General features: G+C 37.4%; 1 protein-coding gene across 1 annotated transcript; it reads right to left on the reverse strand.

Moving 5' to 3' along the window:
* Window positions 1-5,359: 5,359 nt before the first annotated feature.
* SH3BP2 (SH3 domain binding protein 2) lies at window positions 5,360-22,974 on the reverse strand. The gene is made up of 13 exons (XM_030450840.1): window positions 22,870-22,974; window positions 18,403-18,542; window positions 17,297-17,399; window positions 14,829-14,946; window positions 14,182-14,252; window positions 13,719-13,807; window positions 11,746-11,811; window positions 10,575-11,163; window positions 9,431-9,539; window positions 9,039-9,094; window positions 8,541-8,622; window positions 8,248-8,307; window positions 5,360-7,675 (listed from the first exon to the last, which is right to left on the reverse strand). Exons 1-13 carry the CDS (start codon window positions 22,950-22,952, stop codon window positions 7,538-7,540), a joined length of 1,704 nt encoding a protein of 567 aa, XP_030306700.1. The 5' UTR covers window positions 22,953-22,974; the 3' UTR covers window positions 5,360-7,537.
* Between the last annotated feature and the right edge of the window lie 1,450 nt (window positions 22,975-24,424).

The following is a 24,424-nucleotide window of genomic DNA, read 5'->3' on the forward strand; positions in this document are numbered from 1 at the left end:
TGTTCTGCAGAAATACAGCATCAAAGACATTCTGAAAAAGCACCTCTGCATTATTTAAGACATGAGGAACTTGGCTATGATGTCTCTTAGCAGCTAGGTTTGCAGCATTACAGCTACAAAAAAAGGTACAATGTGAACCACACAGTATTTTTCAGCCTGTAGTATTTGACCCCTTCAAGATCTTTGCACTGCTGGTGAGAGGTCTGGGAAAATGTCCACACCAACCTTGTTGTCAGCAGATTTGCACTTGGGGTGTGTACATATGCATGTGTACTGGAGAACAGAAAAATACTGCCATGGACTTACAGCACAGTGTTCCCATGAGAGGTGTCAAATGTGGAACAGTTGAGGTGGTACAGATGTTTTGTTTGCTGACCCATCCACAGCAAGGTGTCCTCCTTAACAGCCTCCAGCACCAGCAGAACTGGACTCAACCTACATCATACCTGGTAGTATCTAAACAGCTCTTTACCTCTTGGCCTGCTGGAACTGCTTTATCCTGACAGTCTGTTGACTGGGCAGGACTTGTGTCATCATTCACTTTCATCTGATTCAGATCTTTACTACAAGCTTGAACAAAATTCTAGTTCCTCTAAATAAAACAATGCCCATATGTGAATCCTCCACTAGTTTTCCCAGGGATCTTCAAAAGGGGAGTCTTAGTGTTGAAATTTTCTTGTCAGGTGCCAGCACAGTAAAAACCAGTCTCTGGTTCAGTCAGACCAGACCTGGAGTGGCCGGGGGGGTGTGCATAGACAAACACAAATGACCTGCACCACATACCTCAGGAGCAGCCCTAAAAATGCCATGTGTCTCTGTGACATCTGGGACACTGCTGGTATGAGTGAGCTTGTCCACGTGTAGCTTTACTTCTGAAAAGCTCTTGAGGGATTTTTCTTTGAAATTACTGAACTTAAATGCTGTAAAAGAAATATGTAATGGGTTATCTTAATACCAGCAGTGTGTAACAGCAATAATACCTCATGGCTTATGTGTAAGATTACTAAAGCTGGTTGGAGTAGGTGAGGTTCTGTCCAAAGTACTATTAGAAACTTCTATTTTTGCCCTGATGCAATCATATTCTTCACAAGAGGAAGTTGCTTTTTTGAATGTTATTGTTATATATAGAGAAGAGCTTTCCCAATGATGCAAAAAGAGTATGTAGAAACAGTCTTTAGTGTGTACTTCTCTGAGAAATTTGATGGAACAACAACATGGAGAAAAAATACATATTCTGGCTTTCATCTCCCCTCCACAACCAAACAAAAACAACTCTGAGGCTTACTTGAACTGAAAAAAACCCATGAAAATAATTTAAGCAGCAGGTGGGGAAAGGGCAGAGCAGCTGAAACATCAACATACTGAGTGTTGCCAGATTTTAGACAATCTGTTAAAGACACTGCTTTGGCTTTAAGTTTGAAAAATACTGACTTTATGCTTAGGGAGGCATAGGGAAATTTTTATACACAATTGAGAGTAAATGTAAATCTAGCTTCATTGTTCAAGCTGGTTATTAAATTTCAGTTAAATGCAACCAAAGGTTAGTAAATAAGCACTCAAGTAACCAACTTTCTCCTTTTAAAATCTTCCACTCTTTGTGGAGGTTTGAGGGGTTTTTTGTTTCTAAAATCCTTTTCCATGTAAAGGATACTTGTAATTGCAACATTTGTACCTTCTAGATACATGTTCACTATTTGCTTCTATACTAACTCCAGTGTCACTAGAGCTGCTGAGATAGTTTTTAGCTGCTCTTTAATGAGCATCTTCATCTTTAGTAGGAGAAGTACCACTAACAGAAGTTAAAACATTCCAAAGAGGAAGGACTTAAAATCATACCCAGGAGAGTAAAACAAAGAAATGAAAAAGAAAATAGATAACAGGGTAACTAAAAAGTAGTAAATAGGGGTGTGAAGCATAAGAAAAATATTTTAAAGTATTTACAATTTAATTATTATTATATACAGGAAAAATTAATCTTGGGAGGTGCTTTGTAATATTAGAATATCGAATTCTGTATTCCTTTAAATCACATTTAATGTAAAAAGCACATTACAGCAGTACTCCCATGGTCAGGGTGTGTCTGGTGTTTACTTGGAAAAATAAATAAGCACAAATGTTAGTACAATGTAAATTAAAGCACAACACAGTCACTGAAGCCTGAAACAGATTGTGAGGCCACACCTGCTACATCTTGCCTTAATCATCCTGTAATAAAATCCCTTAATTTTATATCTAATAGACCCTTCTTTTTAATATGTGGCTGCAGAGTACCTCTCACAGCACTGGCTTTCAGTACAGGTGCAGAACCCTGTCCCTGCCAAAATCTTTCATTGTCAAAGTGTACCTCAGCCTCCCAATATGTGCACAGAGGGAGTAAATATGAAGTAGTTGTCAAAAGGCAGAAAAATGGTAACTGAAGGAAGGATTAGATGTTTTTTCCTGTTTTTTTCTATCCAGAGATCTAATCCTGCGTACAGTTTTTACTAATTTCTGTGAAAATCAAGATTCACTATGTAACCTAAGCCCACAAAATGTAACCACTTCAGTTCATTCAGTTTTGAGGTGTGTTATCTACTCTAAAAGTTTTAGTAGCATTTGGCATTTTGGTACTTTCGAGTATACTTATAGTAAAAGTACTATGAGCTCTCCTATTTAAGAGGTTGTACTCATAGTCATCTCAGGCACTCTCATTGCTAGGAAAAAACCTTGACTTCAAGGAGCTGACTACCAAGATAGGAACTATTGCAACATTATGTATGCCATTTGCTTGCTGCTAGGGGAGGCAGTCAGTGTTCAGAACAACTCCTTAATGCTTTGTGTTGTCCATAATTTGGGTTGTGCACATGACCATTATGTAAATTCTACCTCAAAGGATATTTTAAGAGTAATTTAAACACAAGCATATAAAACTCGATTTCATTGTCATCTAGGTTAAAAGACATTCAGATGAATAATTTTGCTAAGTAACATTGCTAATTATGTGAGAAACACGAGTCAAAAGATGCCTTATATTTAAAGACCTGGCCCATCAAGTTTCCACCTGAAGTTAAGCTTTAATCTCCAGCTTCTGTCTGAAGTCACTTAGGACTGATTTCTACCCAAATGACTCCTACACACATGCTTAGCAGCTCTGTTTCTGGTGCCTGAAACCCTGCACAGAGCAGGATGACCAGCAGATGTCCCCAAATTCAAAATAATAAAAATTACAGCTTCAGAAATCTTTACAGCCCATTGGAACTTCCCAAAGCATGAAAGTACTCAGAGCATGAATACTCTCCCTGCTTAATTGAATTCTTGTAAAAACTTAAGTTCTGAACTAGGGAGTACTTGACAAGTTGCTGTCACAAAGCACATTCACAAGAGAAGAATTGTCTGCATACTGGTTTACTTTTTATGATACACTACCTATTGATTGCCATACCCTTGTTGAAATTTTTATATTCAAAACCACTTAATTTTTTTTCCCCTAGAAGAGGATCCCCACACACAAGTATTGCCTTTAATAGTTCTTGAAAGTTTAGGTAAAAGAGGCAAGACTTTTTCCAAACTGGTAGCAACTATTTTGGCTTGGATATAACCAGTCTCAAAAACTGCAAATTTTTTGTGCATTTATGCTTCTCCACAAACTGTTTTAAAGCCAAAGAGCCTGCAGTAGGTTGTACCTGCAAGAAGCTGATTTGTGGTGAAGAGGAGAGCCAGGTTAGTTAGAGGTACAGGAGACAGTCTGCAAGCCATGTGTTCTAGCTGTGCCTACAAACACCAGAAATTTAACTTCATTTAATCCTGAAAAAAAAAATACTATAGTATATAAGATCAGGGGTTAGGTTGGAAGGGACCTTAGAAATCATCTCCTCCAACACCCCACTATGGGCAGAGGCAACTCTCAACTAGACAAGTTTGCTCAAAGCCTCATGCAACCTGGCCTTAAACATCTCCTGGGAGGAGGCATCCACAACTTCCCTGGGCAATCAATTCCAGAGTCTCACCACCCTCATACTGAAGAGCTTCTTCCTAAGATCTAGTCTAAACCTATTCTCCTTCAGTTTAAAACCATTTCCCCTTGTCCTATCACTGGTCACTTATAAAAAGTCCCTTTCCAGCCTTCCTGTAGGTTCCCTTCAGGTATTGGAAGGCAGTTATGTGGTCCCCCTGGAGTTTTCTCTTCCTCAGGCTGAACAATCCCAGCTCCCTCAGCCTCTCATCATACCATAGGTGCTCCAGCCTCTAGATAATCGTTGCGGCCCTCCATTGGACTCATTCCAACAGACCTATGTCCTTCTTATGGTGGGGACACCAGAACTGGATACAGTATTAGAGGTGGGGTCTCACAAGAGCAGAGCAGAGGGGGAAAATTACCTCTTCCTGTCACACTCTTCTTGATGCATCCTGGGATATGATTGACCTTCTGAGCTGCATGAGGGCACTGCTGGCTCATGTTGAGCTTCTCATCAATCAAAACCCCCATGTCATTCAGCTTGTATTTGTTCCTGGGACTGGCTTGATCCAGATACAGAACTTTGCATTTGGACTTGTTGAAGTTCATGCAGTTTGCACTGGCCCATTTCTGAAGCCTTCCAAGGTCCCTCTGGATAACATCCCTTCCCTCAAGGGGATCCGTGCCACACATCTTGGTGCCATCAGCAAACTTTCTGAGGGTGCCCTCAATGCCATTGTCCATGTTACTGACAGAGATGTTAAACAGCACTGGAAGATGATGTGGAAGAAAGTGCATGTGACTCTGGATTTGTTTGAAACCCTTCTGCTACTACCTGTTTCTGGTGGGATGAGGGAATTATGTAGCACATCCTTACCTGTACCTCCCTACCTGAAATTCTGAAGATGTCAAAGATATCTGTGAGGTTGTAAGCCTGCTGTACTTGTACTAACCTGTAGGTGTAGAGCTACCAGGTTACACCAACCTTTCTGAGCAGAAGGGTTATGAGGTACTGGGAAAATGGGAAGGGTCTGCTTTTCCAGGCAACCTTCTGAAAACCTTTGGAAAATTGGCTTTCTTGCTCAAGCATTCCTGTTCCTCTCAAATGCTCTTTTCACTGTGGTCATAGTTGTATTTTGTGTCCATAAATAAAATTAATGCCTCAGTACTCAACCCTGCACTCTGGAAGCTTTGAGTAAATGGAATATGGGTAATTTCCATCTCCTAGCCACACTGTCTGCTGACCAGGATGTCAAATTTCTGATGGTGTTAGTTACATGAAGATTTGTTTCTTAATGGTGCTGATAACTAATATTTCTGACCACAGAAGAATCAAGCACTATTTAATAGAACCACAAACAAAAAAATTAAAACACATACCCATGAAGTAAAAGATGACTGCACGGAATTAGGTAAACTGGCACTGAAACTTTATCCACTTCAGAAATATATACATTTATATAAAAAAGGAAAATAATAAAAAAAATTACATATTTGCAAAACTTGCATTACACAGGTAAAGATGTTATTAATGTTTTACATGTATTGGATTACATAAGTACAGTTTAAAAACCTTAAGAGTATATGGATGCAAAAGAAATTAAAACATCTGAACAGGGCCCAAAAGATAGCATATTTTAAATATGATTTTCATGACACAACAATGCAGTCATTCCCAGACAGAGAAAAATTTACTCCATAAACAGTAAATACTGCAAGAAACTAGAACTTGCTTTGATACACATATATTTATATGCCAAACATATTTTTAAATGCTTTGTTGGCTGAGCTTTTAGAGTGGATTGTATCAGCATAGTGTACCACAGGGATATTAATTTCAAGTACAAGAAATTAGAAACTTAAAATATGCAATGTACAACAGAATCTGGAATTTAAGTACTGCATATTATTTATACACATAAAACCTATTACAGCGGGAACAGAGATCAAAACACTAATACTGTGTATGTCTGTGTCTCTTGCACAGAGGCAGAGGTTCTTTTCTCTGAGATTCATCCTATGCATGGTCCTAATGTTAATCTTTTTATTAATGAAAATCCCTTAGGGATTAAATCCTGGTTTACTGTTTTCATAAATAGAAAATTCTTATTCTGCACTGGTTTTGTTTATGTTTTTGAAGTTGTAACCATCAAACTGTAACAAGATTAAAACTGACATGTAAACTTCAAAAAGGTAGCAGAAAAAGTGGAGTTTGTGGGTACAGATTCAGACTGACAGTAACTAGATACCTTCCCCTGTTTTAGGAGTGACAGGATTTTTTTTCTTCAAATTATTATTACATGTCCTGTATTAGAGATATGAGACCATTATAACAGTACTTTAGAACCAACAAAGTTACTGAACTGGTCATTCAAATAAGAGTATCCTCCTTATTAAAATTTAGGAATACAGTAATTTTGGCATAAATAAAGCCCTTGGCTTTAAGATACCAGTCTCAAAAATATTAGGGAACAACTATTACAAGCACCCTGCTCATGCCTATCACTGACAGTCTGACAGTTCTGATAATATGTTAAAAACAGATTTTCCTTTGTATGCAACTACAAACTGAGTAGTGATTTTAAAAATAAAAATTTCTGGCTGGACTGCAAAAATAGACTAGAACAGTTTGTTTTACCCTAGAAGAGAACACAATGGGCTGATGACCTGAGCCTAAGAGACTGACAATAAAAATCTATGGAGTGGTCATAGCATCACACTGACAGCTTCAAGGGTTTTTGTGCAGTCTGTTTTAAAGAACCTTTGATAATGGCAGTGTGAGAAAACTGCTAGTCAGAATTTAGGGTATTCAAAAGACTCCCTCCCGTCCTCCTACATCTTATGTAGTCTCTTCTCTTTTCATATACCCATTAGAAATACCCTTCCAGTTCAGAACCAAGTAATGGAACTCTCATGAAAGCCAAATAAACATTATTTCAAGCCTATCTGAAGTGCACATCATTCAGTAAAATGTGGGATTGCACAACTGTAGTACTTGGATAGTACCTTGATTACTGTAATGAGAAGTTACATTTATGTATGAAGTGGCTTTAAAAAAGCCATATTTCCTAATCACCTTTACCTATAGTAAACCAAATTATTTGCACAGAAGTCTTTATTATTTACAAGTCAATTACACAAGTAATATAAAAGCCTCAGTTGAGCACCAGTGCTGACTTAAGAAGTAATGCCTTCAAGTCAGAGTATTCCCTGCCACAAGTGAATTCTGATACATTTTCAGAAGTTTCCCTTTCCTGTACTGATTGTATTCAGACCATGTCTTTGTTCATATCCATCTTCCACACTCCCAGAAGATTAGTAATAGCAGCAGTTTTATAAAAGGTATAGGTATCATGGAGAGCTTTTCACAGCATAATCAGTTCAGATCTTTTAAACGGAAAAGATGGTAAAATCCACTGATCTGGACTGTAAGGTTTTACCAAGAGTTCATAAAGTAGAGTCTATATACAGTTCATTAGAGAATAAATGATTGAAACAAGAGTCATTTTCTTTGTGCAAACAATGAGATGGCCAACAATGGCAGGAGTCCACATTTAATTCAAGGGCAGTAGGGAACCCACTCGTCCTAAAGTGCCAATCATGTCACCTGGGCTTAGAGTAACCATAAGGACATCGAAGAATCAGGCTGTCATGACTAGGTAAGATGTGAGTGCTGTAGTATTCAACCAAACTTCCCATGTTCAAAAACATGATATCTGAATCAAGGTAAAACTTGCAATCCTGTTGTAGAACAAAAACATATGCAATCATTAACGTAATTTTTCCAACTGTTTTTAAGGAAGGGAAAACACCTCAACCATTATCGTAACTAAGATAATCTTTCAAACAAGCTACTGCTTTGCAAACTAGTCACACACAAATAAATCCAAATTAAACTCAGGACTTAAATATTCCTTCCTTTAGGACCTGAAAATTAGATGTGAACACTTTAGAACTAGTTTGTCTTTTGCACAATACAGCATGACACAGCAACTACAAAGCCTGGTTCTGAGTGCTCAGCTCTTCCTGAGAACAGATATTTGTATATCAGCTCATTTTTACTTTTAGGAATGGGAAGAAGCTTAGACTTTGTTCTGAAATATACCTATACACATGCACACTTTACACATACACACACATATACACATGGAATTCATACACACATACATGCACACTTTACACACACACACACACATATACACATGGAATTCATACACACATACATGCACACTTTACACACACACACACATATACACATGGAATTTATACACACATACATGCACATATGTACAAATGCACAGAATGCAGCTAACCTTTTCAAAGATTCTGTAGTTTCTCACTTTCTCCGCAGATTCATCCCATACAACCAATACCTGGAAGAAGAAAAATGCAACCTATTCAGTCTACACCAATAAGCTCAAGTCAGCGTATTTTTAAGTAATTAGTTGCAAACCAGCCTAACTGAAGTTATGCTAGTGATTGTCTCAGATTTCATTGATTTAAAGAAAGAGCATATCTCATTTCTTAAGTACTTATCATATATAAGATACAGTGTCTCTAAATCAAACAGGTATGGGGGTGGGTAGGTTCAGCAATTGCAATTTACCTTTCCAGGCTTAGTAGATGAGTTCCTAATACAGTACAATCCATTTTGTGGTTGTCCCTGTGGGCTGCTAGCTTTAAATGTCCTAAAAATAACAATTACATATATTAGCAGTTTATGCGTCAGCTAAGTAAAATCCCCAGATTCTTAAAATTCTTATTACAAATCTATTTCAGTTGTAATAATTCATAATACATCAGAGCTGAAAGAATTTCACTGTTCTAGCATCTGAGCCAGCAATACAGCACAGATGTCCCCTCTAGAAGCCCAGCAGACCAACTTTCTCCAGATGGAACACCATCACTTTGCAAGTAGTATGCATTTTCAATTGATACAGAACACTAAACTAACTCCCTAAAAAGTGATTTCCATGTTAAAGGAATGTAAATACTTTTGTTTTGTTTTAAACACAAATTGTTCCTATGAAAATGATCTTTATGCTACTGCTCATCACAGTTTTTTTCAGAACTTCTAACGAACTATCTTAAAGTCACAATCTACCTTTCAACTTCGAAGGATTCACAGGTATTAAGAAATATTGAAGCAGGCAGCCCAACCTGTAAAAATACAAAGAAAATAAAACACTGTGCCAGTCAATCACAACTCAAAATGTTAGCAACTTAAGCAAACAAGGTACAACCATCAGTATCTGAAATTAATAGCGGTGATTTGATCTATATTTTATGCTTCTTCCTCCTTTACATCCAATATTAAAATCCAGAATTTATCAAGGCATTCCTTAAAGCTCAAGAAGAAAAAAATGTAAAAAATAATAAAAACCAAAACAAAACAAAACAAAAAACCCCCACAAACACCCCGAAAGATTGTTTTTCCTGAAATAATTACTTAAGGTTCCCAAAAGCACACACCATGAATGGTTTGCTTAGTCTTACTTTTTCATAGTCATCATCAGAATCATCATCAGGTTGGTTTGGCTTGGAGGGTAGTGCTGGTTTTTCAAATGAGAAGCTCCTAAAACTCTGTCCATCTGGTGGTGATCTCCTGGCAGAAACAGAACAAAAACTGAAGGACATCTCCCTCGGGAAAACAGAAAACTATACACAAAGCCCTGAAGGGTTAATAAAACTAGAACTGAAGAGCAAGTTTGAGTTTACTTCCCAAATCACAGATTAATTTAAATTGAAAGGGACCTTTAGATATCATTTAGTCCAAGCTCTCACACAAAACAGTTCCAACTATATCAGGTAGCTCAGGAAGCTGTGTTCAGTCAAGTTTTGAGTATCTGCAAAGATGGAGATTCCACAGAAGCTTGTTCTGGTGTTTCAACATCCACAGGGTGAAAAGTTTTTCCTAATATCCAGGTGTATTTTCCCACTTTGTTCTTCCTGTTGCCTCTTATCCTATCACTGCAGACCTCTGAGGTCTTGCTCTGTAGACAGCAGTGATGAGCCTTCCCAAAGGTTGCATGAATCAGGTTCTCTCAACCTCCTCTCAAATATCATGCACTACAGCCCAAATATCATGGTGGCCTTCCACTGGAATCACTCCAGTATTTCAGGTGTGTTCTTTATACTGTTGTGAGAGAGCTTATTACTTGTCCTTCAGAGCTACTGAATAATCCAATGGACAAAAAACCTTCATCTGATTCACCAGCATGTCTAGCTCCAGATCTCTTACTAGATCTGATCTTAATATAAAAATAAACACATTTTCCATCTCCACATCAATCTCAAGTTGTTTTTGCAATTCATTGAGATTCTGAAATAAAGGCTTCTTATTCTAATCAAAGGCTTTTAAGACTTTAAGACAGACCCAAAAACTAATGAACTACAAAATTTGTGTGTAAATTTTTTTTAAGTTTAGTGTTCTATTTTGTTCTATAACTTTACAGAAGCTAAACTGATTGTGAAACTTTCAAATAAGAAATACATAGGCAAAAAAGCACAATGCTGTGAGGAGAGGGAAGGTACAGGGAATAGAAACAGATACTGATATGAATCCAAGACAAATGGCTGTCAATGAGTTAACTAATACACAATAGAAAAATTTAGTACTGCATTGTATTTTCATACTTACTGTAACTGGGGACATGAAGACTTCTCTGATCTAGGTTTGATGACAGGGGGCTGGTGGCTTGGCACAGGTGGCTTTGGGAGCACTGGTGGCACAAACAGTCCAGGTTTACCATGTTCTCTTGGCACTTTGGGCTCTACTGGTTTTTCAGTAAGCTGTGACAGCTTGGGTTTACTGCTTGGTAGTGGAGGTGGAGTCCGTGCTGAAAGATTTAAGGTTTTTAGCTTCTCGCATCCTTCTGGAGTAGCAAGAACTTGAGCTAGAGGCAGAGGCTCTGGAGGCAATGAGTGAGATTCTTTGACACACACAGGTTTTTTGAAAAGAGGTAGAGGGGGCACAGGGGGTAGCTGTTCACTCAGTCTCCGGCTTGATGGTTGACTCTTTATATTAGGTTCAGCTCGGCACTGCAGTTGGGGTTCTCTTGCATTTAAAAGATCCTCTAGTTTGATATCAGGTAAGCTTCTTTTTGGAGGAGGTGGTGGTACTGGCACACATGGTTTGCCAGCAAAGGAATTTGCCCTTGACTCTTGGTAGGCAGATTTTCTGATGTGAGGCACTGGTGGAGGTGGGTAGGCTGGGGGCAGGACCATATCTGCAGAAAGAACACATCCAAAAAACACGACACACTGAGAGGAAGTACAGTATGTCAAGAAACAAGACTTTTCAAATTTCTTTTTTATGTGATTTAAGATATTTCTTTGGCATCTGGTCTGATAGTACCCAAACGAAAATGCTAGGTAAACATTTAAGCTTAAGCATAGTTCTGTATGTTGTGTGTACTAAACTTCAGCCATTTTTATTTGGGCACGTCTTACTGTGACTTTACAAGGAATTTTCCCTTTGCAAAAAAGAAGAAGAGAGTTCATTAAGAACATTACCCCTCCTCTAGACTGATGACCAGATACATATCCTTCCAGGGCAGGAGGCTTGCAAGAAAACTCATGCTTAAAGGCATGCAACACTTTCTGTAACTTGTTATTGCAGTTACTAGGATCTTTTGACCCTAAAAATACCTCTTAAGATTAAGTATCTCTGCATTACTTAATTTATTTTACCACCTGCAATGCTTAAGATAAGACCAAGCCAAAACAATAACCTGGAATTCCTCATTAATATTGCCCCTTAGTGACCTTTCATGGGGCCTTTTGTGAAGGGACTGAAAGAAATCCCATACCATCTTTCATTATGTCAGAAGTATCTGGCTGCAAATATGACTCCTCCTCTTCCTCCTGGTCATAATCTGTAGATAAAAAACATCAGTGAATCAGACTGTGGTAAGCACTCCTGGAATAAAGAATTGGTATTGAGCAGTATATTGCTTTTTTAATCAATATATTTAAGGGGTTTTTTGTTGGTTTTTAGAGACATGAAAAAAAAATCTAGAAATGTTGGCTCACCTCTCTGCTATCTAGAATAACTTTCCTTAAATGTTCATATCAATTAAGAAAGCCATCATTTAGAACAGTGGAAGATGAGCTACACTGTGCACATCTCATTTTTTCCATCTGAAGTTAAATTTTATTTTCCAGCGACACTTAATAGTGTGGTAGCCTTTATCAGAAAAATTCAAATCAGTTGCAAAGACATGGATGCTCTGGCAAAACCAGTGTGAAAAAACCCTAAACATTCACTCAAGCCTAATGCTAACAGAAACATTGATGATTTTACAATATAGAAATCTAAGCAAGCCGAGTGATCTACAAAACAATTAGTTCTTTTGCCATGCTCTGGCAACAAAAAGATGAACCTCAGTGAATGGTTTAAGTGGTTTAAATGTTGCGTTTATCTGTAAATCAAATTAATCAAGACATGAAGAACATGTTGCTTCTAGGCAGTAATTTCTCAGCACTGTTGCAGGAGCCTGAAGAACAATATGCAGTATTTCCCCAGCAGAATGCATTAGAAAAAGAGTACCTGATAAAAATCAGTTAGCTCTTGTAATTTTCCTAGTTTGAACTCCACTTAACAAGACCTCTTAACAAAGTTCATACTGCATGGAGCCTTTCCCTCCTATAAGCACACAAATATTAAAATACAACCCTACACAAAATGCTGATGAGTCTCTTTTCTCTGTTGTGCAACAACTGAACCAGATTTCCTCAAGACTCACTCCTGTATTTTTGTCCTCAGGAAGAATCGGCAGGAATTTCCTGACAGGAAATGAGAGTACTAGCTCCAATCAACCCTGCCATTAGAAATCTGAAAGGGCTGATGGGAAACACCCCAGTAAAGAAACTGTTGAACCTTGAGGCAAGGCTTCTCATGTTGGAATTTACTAACACATTTCTTAACTAGGAAGTCACCTGCTGAAACAGGCAGTGAATACCCCACAGGCTCTCTGCAGCATCCCCACTTCTAATTAATAAATATGCTCAGCCTAAACTGTTGGCTGTAAAACAACTACTACAGATATCAAACTTTATATAAAAAAGGCTATGCTAATGGGATTTTCAGAGTCTTCCTTGAAAAACTTATTCAGTTTGAAATTCATTGAAGAACGTTATTGTGTGCATTCCATACAGGAATGTGAGATCTTCTTGAACTGGAGGGATGATCAGTTTTGTTTCAGACTAAACAGACTACAACAACATCCTAATCTGGGTGATTGCTTGTATTCTTAGACAGGTGCATTAATTTCACAGTCTAGACAGGAGGTGACCATCATAGGAGGCAAAAAATTGCTCTACAATTTTTTACTGCTTTGTTGCCCCATGTTTTCATCACATACTTTAAATGACTAATATCCTATTATTAGATTTCTATTCAATTAACAACAATAATTCAATTATCATAATGAAGACCACACTTCTACACTATAACCTAAGGATATACTCCAAAGTTTTGTCCTTTTTTGTTAGATCTACAAACTCTCCAACATTCAGTCACAAAAAATCTTAAATAGTATTATTAGGGTGTGAGACAACTCCTTGCAAGGTCTGAATTTCTGCAGTTACCATTTATTTTTAATAATGGCTTATAGCACAGAATATTTGTTTTGGATTTTAAAATACAGCTACACACCTTGTAAAAAAAGAATTTATAGTTGCAAATTGGATCAATTTGCTTAAGTTACAGGAATAGTTTGTGCAGAATCCAGAGGAAATACAAAGCAAATAAATCTTATATATTAGTGTCTAAATATTTTACCTTCATTATCTGCTGAATGATGAGAATACTTGATATCAATGGGACGTTCTACTGAGCCATAGAAACTGTCTGCATCAGAACCAGAGTCACTGAAAAAAGGAAAAGACAAGAGCATCTTCAGCATCACTGTGCTATGAAACTTGGGACATGTCCATTTGCAGGAACATAATGCTGGAAAAGCAGAAGCAACCTATTCCTGTTTCCCAATTAGCAGCCAGACATGTTGTTGCTGTCTTTTTAAAGTTTTTATATCTTTTACACAACACTGACATTTAAAATTCTCTTAGTAGAAGTATTTTGGTCTCAGTCTCCTTTATATATTAAAAAAGGTCTTTCATTCTTCAGTCTTATTCCACCTATTTTTATTTAATGGCAAATTACTTGTTGGTGCAGAGTCTAAAACACCACTGTTGAGAGCTAGTGCAAAGGGGATAAAAAGTAAAAAAAGGTTAAGGGTTTATACCTGAATTCTGTTACTGTTTCTTTCTTCTCATGGTAGTGATCAATTTCCCTCCTCAAGGAGAGCATCCAATTCTAAATAAGAATAAAAACACAACATTCAACACATTCATCTTTAAAGCATTTTGCATCTTTATACAAAGATGCACAGTATCCAGAGGAACAGATTAACTGTGTATAGAACCTACCTTGAAATAGTATTTATCCATGACTCTATATTGAAAGGACTTAACAGTCAAATGTTTTGACTATCTAAAATGCTACAAGAATCAAAATATTAAAGCTTCAGTTTGCCAACTTTGAGTTATTTCAAAAGCCAGGTACTTGCTCATAGTATGTGAGTGAGAGGTTTCACGGAACAGCTTTCATACTTTATCAGAGGTGTAATATAAAAATATTTGTTCCTTGGCTAAAAACAAATTAAGAATATGGAGAAAACTATACAATCTAGTACATCACACTTCCAGCCTCTCCAAATCACAACTTCAACAAACACTAACTTAGTAGTTAAACTTTCAGATGATTCTCTGAGGAGCCCAAAGTATACAAGTGTCAGTGACAGCTGTACCAGGTTCATTTAGATTTTAGGGAAGTCCAAGATTCACTTCCTGCTTCCAGGAAAATGATACGGTGAAAGAATAAGAAAGTTACCTTTCTTTCATCTTCAGAAGAAGCTGAAAAGAACCACGTCCTGTGCTTCTTGCTAATGTGAACTAACTTGAAAGGAAACACATTGCTTGATGTTGTCTCCTCAGCTGCCCGCATAACCCTAAGAAACAGAACAACCAATACACAAAAACCTTAATCTATAAAGTTAATTCTGCTATGCAGGTCATAAAACATTGATAGAATGCAGCTTTAGCAGCCAAGTTTGCTTTAGAAAATAACCCCCTAGCCCAGGAAAAGGTCCAAAAATCCCCATATGTGCATTTGTAGTTCTTCTCCATTAACATGGCAGAAAGAACAATGGAAGGGGAGAAAGAGCACTATTTAATGACTTGCCAGTCTTATAAATGGATGTTTTGACCTGTTCAATAGTTTTAATGAATTGCATTGATTCACAAGCTTCAAATGATGGTAAGGAGCATTTAGCATGCCCATGACCCTTATTTCAGAAAGGCACAGAGGAGAAAACAAGAAACAACTTTTCCATTAAAATAAAAGAGAACTAATATTAAAGTTAACTTTTCAAATCTTTCTCTCATAACATAAGAAGTGCAAGATGGTTTATCTTAAACCAAGCAAAACTCAACCTCTTCCACAAGCTGCATTAGAGATGTTTGTTTCTTTCTATATTTACCCCAAAGAATTCTCAAATGAGGAAATTCCTTATACACACAAATATTTGATTGTAAATACTTGCTATAAGGCTTTGGAACAAATGACAAGACCAAAATCCTAAGATTGTGGGTAATAGGAAAGTAACATTTCTAAGATTTATTTAGCATAAGCCATAGAGGAATGTGATTAAAGTTTTCACAGTCATAATTAGGGTTTGCTTTCTTATGCTTCAATGTTTAAAACTCAGTTTCCTCAGATAATACAGTACTTCCATAAGTCCTTAAAGTTTAGGGAAGATAGTTTGTAAGCATAGAAGAAAAGATTCACATGGGCATTTGACTAATCAACATAACATTGTTTTAAAAAAAAACATTTCTAATCAACACCCTGAAGCTGCTATTAAGAACAATGTCAACGGCAAAATGATTTTAGAATTAGAGATTGCATCTTTTTTAGAACTCCAGCCCTACAATCCTGGAGGCTGTAGTTTTCTGTGTCTTCCCAGACCAAAACAAATCCACAAAAGGAACTGAGGCATTTCATTAGTGTGAGGCTAATAAGGATGTTAATATTGGAGCTACCTGCAGTACAGCTGGGAGGCAAACTAGTGATAGGCATCACTCTGTGTTTGGAATCCCTGGTAAACCCAGAGCTTTTTCATCTCCTGTCCACAATTAACACATAAAGACTACTGAATCAAAACTGCAACACAGAAGTGCAGGGAAACCTCAGTGACTTGTTTTCACACAACTTTATGCAGCTACCCATTCTAACAGATTTCTTCATTTCAAGTTATTTTTCACTGATGCCTATGCCTGTGTCTAATACTAACCAAGACCTGATCCCAGTTCCAACCAAGGTCTCTACAGGACTGCTAGAATGCAGCCATGTAAAAACCAAAGAGACAGTCCCTAGCATCTATGAATTGCACAGTATTTTCCATATTAATGCAATTACAGAAGGTAGTGTTAGGGCCAAGTTACAGTATAGGTTTCTTACACAAAATAATCTTGACATCTTAATTAGCAGCCATATTTACAACTTAATTCCCATAAAATATGCTGCCATTGTGGTCAGTTAGAAAGCTCTTACATTTTAAAAAAAGCTCCCTCCTTACTCTAAAAGTCTAAGAACATTATGCAGTACAAAAATATACATATTTAAAAATACAAGAAAATTGCAGTGACTAGGACCAATATTGTGATTTTTCTCCACATTCTCTCTCATTAGTCCTTTCTTAGTATCAAATGCAAAAGCAAGATCCTAAAGTTATGTTAGACTTCTATTACTAGGCCTTATAGGTATGGTATACTCAGAATCTGATAGTACTGGTTAACTTGAAAGCCAGGTATTTTTGTTTTCAATTCAAAAAGCAAATATTAAGGTTTATGACATATAGTGAAATGAGTCAGACATTTTGCACATGCATCTCATTTGTCACTCCTGTAGCTGATTCAGTTTTGACACTAATTAGTGCTACTGAATCAGTAACTCCATAAATATTCCTTTCTGGTTTTATGATAACTGAAATCACTAGAGAACAAAGATCATTTGAAAGATTTCATATGTATCGCCATGTAAAAAGTCTGTATCAAGTCAGTAGCAAACGTAAACCTATTGCAGTTTTAACAGCTCTCCTGGTTAAATTACAAAAGATGAAGGCACTTGCAAAGCACAGAAAACATTATATAGACAATTTGAAAGGGATACATCCCTTGGAATCCAAGATCAGTACTTAACCCAACTGATGCTGATGAGTTAAATTTAGTTTGAAACTAAAATCTCATCCCTCTGCTTTAAGTTAAAGGAGTTTGGGTGTTAAGTTCTTTGGAACTCACCTGTTATAACCATTCAGAGAAAATGCACCCTGTGGAGATGCAGAAGTGCTGCTCTTAAAATAGTAAATACATCCCTCATGGATAATTACAAATCTCAACGGCCCTGAAAAGATAAAGAAGTGAGATTGGTATAATTATTGTTTAAAATTTTAGTAATCTTATTAATGATTATAAACAAGAACAAACTAGTTAAGTGACAGCTTGTTAGTGACCAGCCACATGGTAATGCAGTCCATTCAGAGCTCCAGGACTAAGGGCAGTATTTGCTTCCCTCATTTGAGGTAGCTGATCTGCTAATTTAAAAAAAAAGCCCAAGAGAATGCAGTCATGACCTCCACCTGTTCTCCCTTAGTAGAGGAATAAGCTGATGTGAGAATGCAACTTAAAACAAAATGGGAGAAAGTTAGCCACAGGCTACAAATACATATTTATATCCATCCCCAAACTATGATGGTATCTCCCTCTCTTCTTTCAACTCAAGTACAGAAAGCTGACAACAAAATAAGTTTTATTTTCTTTTTTTGTAATGGGGCCAACATTACTTCCCCTTTAAAAGCAGTAATCTTTGTCCTTAGCTATAGGTAGAGTTCGGTTATAAACAGGGACAGCAAATGAATAGCATATAAATAAACCCAAGATCTTAAGTTTTCTCAACATAAACAGACTGATTCCAGAAGCATTCACTACTTTTAAGTACAGCCTAATGCTTTCACAGCAGCTGAAGAATATATGGATACTTTCCCAGCACAAAGTAACCAACTGGAAAAAACCTGATTACTAATTTCTTTCAGAAAAGAACATTTGAAATTGATATATCACTCAGGGATCTGTTTCTGTCTTTAGAATCTTACTTGTGAAGGACTAGACTTAATGAAGGAAAATCAACCACAACATTTATCATCTAAGGCTTACAGTTCCAAAACAATTAAAGGAAGTTATTGAATATGGATCTTTCATACATATATTCCAGCAAAATTGTAATCCATTACAGGCAAAGTACGTGGAAGAATACATTCATTAAATAGTCTGCTAACATGAAATGTGCTACTGGCCCCAAAGGCAAACATTTAAAACATTTAATTTAGTTAATTATTCATTCAACTTACACTTTAGGATCTGCAGCTGAGTGCCTCCTTTTTTATGAAGATACCCTGATTTGGTCACACCTCCAGGCATCGTCAGAAGGTTTTGTGCTCCAATTGCCTTCATTGGGACCGGCCAGAACTGCTCTTGTGAGGCCATCTTTCTGCAGTGTAGAATAATTAAAAACAGTTTAAAATTTACTTTAAGAAATGAGTACTGAGAAACAAAGCTTGCTTCCTTAAACAGGTTTTCCAAACAACTAACACAGTTCAGCAGCCAACTACGTAGCACAGACGGGTGTTCATAGATTCCAGGAAGTTTCTAATGTACAAAAAAATATGGTGCAAAAAGTCCCAGTTTATTTTTATACTGCTCTCAAAAGTGATTGACAGTTGTTGAAAAAATGGAAGAGTGCTTAGTAAATGTTATTAAAGTACTTACATTTAAAAAATACCTCAGATAACACCATGAGGCAGTTGACTATAAAGAAAATCAGTTTCTTCTCCCAAGTTTTATGCCACACATGTATTTAGACTATAATTTTCTAATGAGGTAATCAGCAATTGTATTTAATAACTGCAGTGTTCAATACTACTTAACCCTTATATTTACATTATATTCTGAATGAACCCTTTAGTAATCTCCTACTAGATATTCTATGTGTGCTGCAGACTGCCATTTCACTGATATATAAAATATTAATGCCATGCTCCAGCAAGCATCTTTACAGTTACCACCCTTTCTACTATTACCTTAAGCAGATTACCAAGAAAGTAAGCTTCTTAGTAATTTTTGTTGTTGTTGTGTAGCATTCTGAGGCCTTTCTTTCTTCAAGGGGTAGCAGAACAAGGCTAAAATTCCTACTGTATAACAGGGGAAAGAAATCATTCATAAACTGAATGGGAAGCTTGATCTTGACATAAAGTGGTCTGTTAAAGAGGCAAACTAATGAAGTTCCAGTTCATCAGTTTCTGATAATGGAATGATGGTTCAGAACTGTATAGCTTTTAGTAAAAGACTGAAATCTACTGGATCCTGTTCCCTTCTCCTTCCCCCCAGAAGGGCAGTAGTGGAATTCAACAGGGCAGCTCAGTACAGGAATCTACAGCCCAGCAATTTAAAGTACCCGTACTTAGAGTAAACAAGCAATGCAGTTTTGTTGAGGGATTAGTTACAGCAGTGGAGCACACAGCCATTTTATATGTGCTAGGAAAAACAGAAATGCAAGTCAATTGATCCTTCAGTGGATCAGTTTAGGATTTATATCCTTGCATTTTGCTGATGATGTATGTATGGGGAGGGGTGGTCATTACTAACAATTTCTACCAGGCAAGTTTAAGCTCAATGAAATTCTCTAGGCAGCCTGGAAACAATCACAATATTTATTAATCCCCAGTGTTATGCAACAGGCATAAGCAGGGAAGATGGGATCCAAGACCCTCAAAAGGTCCTCATAGCATACCCTGCATGGCATCATGGGTCCCCAGTTTTAATTCAGGACCTTCCTGCCCTCCAAAAGGTAAATTCCTTTTGCTGTAGTCAGCTGTATCCTTCCTTCTGCCATTTCCTCACTGTTTTCATTGACTGAGATATTTCCATGCTGAGTAGTTCCTTCCTTCTCAGCCTCTACAATGAAGTTTCTAGCAGCAGCAATGTGTTTACGTGTACAAGAAAGGGGTACACACAGATATTTTAAGCTTTTAAAAATTAAAAAATAGTAACACAAGTTACACACACACACACACACACACACACACCCCAAAAAAACCCCCACCAAACCTTCAAATTACTTCTCCACATCTTGCAAAAAACTCAAAGTGAGGAAAATGGAGACAGTTAACCAGCTGGATGCTGACACCAAATTACACTGCAATATTGCAAAGAGGGATTTCCTTGAATCATTAATTCAAAGGCAAATACAGGGCTAAATTTTTCTTTTAAGAACAGGGCAGATCAACATTGAAACATGAAATAGCTTCATCATAAATTAGTTTTTAGTTTCTAGTTACATTCAGAAAAAAAGATTAAGTAAAAAAGGAAAGTCTTTATTCAGACAAATATACTCTGATCTTCATTTTCTTGGTCTAGCAAGAAACATTTTGTTGTTAGTCTAACATTTCTAGTTCATTTCTAACATTTTCTTGTTAGTTTCTAACATTTTCTTGTTAGTCTCCATGCCATACAACAGTTTCAAGTTTCAAGTCTTCAAATCTTTTGTGCTTTTACTACAAAGAACAGAACATGAAAGCACTTGAGCATCTAGTCTGTGGTATAAAACTGTTTAACTGTTATGTACATATGTTGAAAACATATCAGAAGAGGCAGAGTTAAATGTCTGAGAGAGGTTATCCTAAACAACCAGTAAACTGAGATTTCCAGGAAGCCAATGACAAACACTGGGGAAAAGGCTGTCCTGCCCTAGGTCAATACAGCAAACATTTGACTGGGTGATGTGGGAGGCTTTTATGTGGGAGCAGACTGGTCAGACTGCTCGATAGAGTGTGCCTGGATGGGGCACTTTCTCCTCTACCTGAAAAGCCTGAATATCAGGCAGAGAGAAAAAAAAAAAAAAAAAAAAGGAAGCAGAGGAGCGAGCAGGGGGAAAAAAAAAAAATCCAGTGTGATGACTCCAGGGTTTAACTGAGGGGAAGGATGGGCAGAGTATCAGGTTTTGCTTCCTCTTTCCACACTCATTTCTTGCTTTTGACTACTCACAAGAAAGAAAACAGTCCTGAGAATAGAGACCAAGCCTCAGAATTTCCCCATCCCAGCTAAGTGAATAAAAGGACACATGGCTGAACTCCATGCATCAAAGTACATATGGTATGAACTAAAGAGCACACCTGATATATGGGACTGTTCAAGAGATTTAGAACCTGATTTGCGTTTTTTTTCTGGGTTTCTAGGCTGTTCTTCTGGGCTTATAGCACTCCCCATCACATTTGTAGGCTTCCTGAGCACTTCCATTTGCAGACCCATTGAAGACATAGGAAGGCTTCAGTATTTTGGATTGAAAGGTTTTGAGATAAGCTTCTAGAATCCATTTCAGAACTTTGCATCTAGTCCCAAACAGATTTTCTTCTCTTCTTGACAATACAAACCAATCCTGGAATGACACTAGATGCTATTTTGCATAAAGCTGCTGGGGGAAAGCTGTCAAAACAATGTAACCACAGGATCTTTATTACAGGGGTGAGAGGAAGGAAAAATGGATGCTCTTGAAGATTTTTCTAGTTCTAACATTTACAATATGGTTTTACTACATGAGAAAAAGAAAATTCTGCCACATTAAAAATCTGGAATACATTGTAGAAGAACACTTACCCCTGTTGGCCTTAAGAGCTACTGGCTTTCAGCCCAATTAAAGCAAATACAAGCAGATTCAACTAAGTATTTCATCCTGGAAGAGCCGTCAGTCTTCAGTTCTTGCTTAACTTTAGCAGAACATATGGCAAACATAATCATCTCCCCATCTTGCAGTATATGGGTGTAAAAACACATTACCCTCATGTCTGAAACTACAGCTGCCAAAAGTTGTATTAAAATTTCTCACTTGTTAGAATAATATTTATGGTCTGTCCCAGAGCCCAGTTGGGTCGCTCTGAAAACAAAAAACAGGCTCCAAAGTTGCAGTACAAAAATTAAACCTCTTCTGAATTTGTAATAAGTATCTCTATGCCAATCATGTCTGAGCACTTTTAAAACTACATAATAACATAATAGTTCATAACTTCTAATCTTTAAATTCTATTTTGGAAGTAAAACCTAGAAAGCAAGATTCTAGATTTCTTCTGCACATATAACTTACATCTAGCATTACATGTAACATAACATTTAACACATCAAATACAGAAACAAATGCATTCCTCATATAATCTGGAGGGAGTTTGAAGTTTCAGTCTTTACAAAAAGCCTAACCAAAAATGAGGCAGCATTACATACAGCATAACTGTAAAATAAGAGCTTCCCCAATGTGATCTCAGCAATTCTGAACAGAAACTAGTTCTCCAGTTCAACCATCTAAACACTTACCATCTTTTCTTAAAACTGTTTTCTGCAAAATTTTCAGGTTTCTTTTTCATTTGTTAAGCTCTCCAGTTTTTCTGAAATGCTCTTCCATATTTCTCCTACTTTTTTTTTTTCTTTTTTTGGTTACACATTCCATTTCTTAATACTTCTAACAGCCCCTTTCACAACAGTCTCTCAAAAGGATTAATAGCACAGTACAAACACTGTAAAGTCAAATAAATCTTAGACAACAAAGGGAAGTGAGAACTAAGCCCAACTGTTAAACACTGTTCTAAGTAAGTTTACTCAGTTTAACTTGCTTCAGCTTGCTTTTCATTTCTGGTAAACATTATCAAACAACACTCGACTCATCTCTTCCCCCTTCAATTCTTTACAGCTACAATATTCTACTCTTAGATGAGTCTGCTCTCTACCTAAAAGAGAAAAGATGACAGAAATACAAACCACAAGCATGCACCGACCTGGTGACTGTGCCTGATCGACACATTGTTTTTCTGCTGACAGTTTGCCCGAACGGTTGCTTCCTTTGTGATGACAAAGCCATCAATAATGTCTGACCCCTCTCAGGCATGGCAGGAACATCTCTGCACTTCTCCCCAGTTTTGTGCACTATAAGGTTGAAAGTGGCTGCTGGAGCTGCTGTGTGCTCAACACACAAAAGGAAAAGAAACCCTGCCCCAACTGCTTGTGCATCTGGACGCCGAGGCTGTGACTGGTTTCCTTTTTTACTTCCTGTTTCCCCCAGCGTTAGTGGGCAGCACTATCTCTGTCAGATTTCCCAGCTTCCCAGGGAGGTCATAAATCAAGCCCTGCATACCTCAAACCTCTGCCAGATGACAAGCCAGAAAGCAGAGGGGATTTTCCAGTGTTCATTTGCTTCCGACTCACCTTTCAATCAAGTGCTTTCCCTTGGAAGAAAAATAAAGTGCTCTTTTTTTTCTTACAGCATACTCAAGCTCTCACATCAGCCACAATACAGCTCAGAAGTGCTGCCTGTGCTTCTGAAGAGCCTGTGCTTCAGGTCCTGGCACTGCAGCACAGAATTTTATCTCCTTTTTTCCTGTCCTGTAGCTGGAACTTGTCCTTCCCTCTCCAACCCAAGAAATTTAAAATAGCCATTTTGAAAGCTTATGCAGCACATACAGGCTCTAGAGCAAGTCCTGCCTCTATGTTTGATGCTATGCAAACTAAAAAAAGACAAAAAAAATTTAACCAAAGAGGTTCAGAAAGAAAGAGCAACAAATACTACAGGACAAGATTCACCAGCTGAGGCTGAATAAATGCCATGTTTTTATGTGGAGCTATTAAAAGGATTCAAGTAACTGACCTTGTCTGAAATTAAGCAACACCCCAGCCTAGAAAGTTCTGACAAGACAAACAACTTGCAAGTTTCCGAATGATGGACAAAACTCACAACCTACAATATGGCAAGTAAAACTTGCTTCACACATTTTGGGGGAAATGGCCATGAATCTGTATTCCAAAATAAAAGGAAGATGTTTCTATCTAACATCTTTTATTTTTGTAAACTTCCCAACAGTCAAAGCACAGAAGGAAACAGCATTTCAGATGCTGGCCATGACTGTCAGCTAGAAAAGCAATTCTCAGCTTTTCCATAGGCCACCCCTTTGCACTCCTTCCACAGGTAGCTGGCAGAGGAAAGGGAACCATAAATGTCACCCACCTGTTGTTAGCTAAAGGATCAGCAAAGCAACAACAACAACAAAATCCCAATGATATTTAATAAGAATCAATAGCCAGTTGTCTCAGTAGCTTAACAAATTTTTCACTCAGAAAAGGTTGACAGGACTGTATGTCATCAGTTTGTGTATTACATTCACTTGCTTTATCTGCTACAATATCAGTTACCAATTTAGACTGTAAGCATTAACATGCAATGCTTTAAAGACATCTTTTCTCCCCCATTCTCTTCTATCTAAGCATACTCTCCCAAGTCTGCATCACCATACTTGTAACCTGTATCTCTTCCCTCAGTAAAAAAAGCTACCATCAAAA

The sequence above is a fragment of the Calypte anna genome, chromosome 4B (genome assembly GCF_003957555.1).
Source record: "Calypte anna isolate BGI_N300 chromosome 4B, bCalAnn1_v1.p, whole genome shotgun sequence".
Classification (NCBI taxonomy): Eukaryota; Metazoa; Chordata; class Aves; order Apodiformes; family Trochilidae; genus Calypte; species Calypte anna.

What these genes read in the sequence shown, in the direction of transcription:
- SH3BP2 (XM_030450840.1), bottom strand. Translation starts at nt 22,952, where the DNA reads ATGGCTTTGTCATCACAAAGGAAGCAACCGTTCGGGCAAACTGTCAGC. An exon ending in TCAGCTGCAGATCCTAAAGT is followed by an intron (nt 17,400 to 18,402) that starts GTAAGTTGAATG and finishes TTATCTTTTCAG; the next exon opens with GGCCGTTGAGATTTGTAATT. An exon ending in TCATTCAGCAGATAATGAAG is followed by an intron (nt 11,812 to 13,718) that starts GTAAAATATTTA and finishes TTTTATCTACAG; the next exon opens with ATTATGACCAGGAGGAAGAG.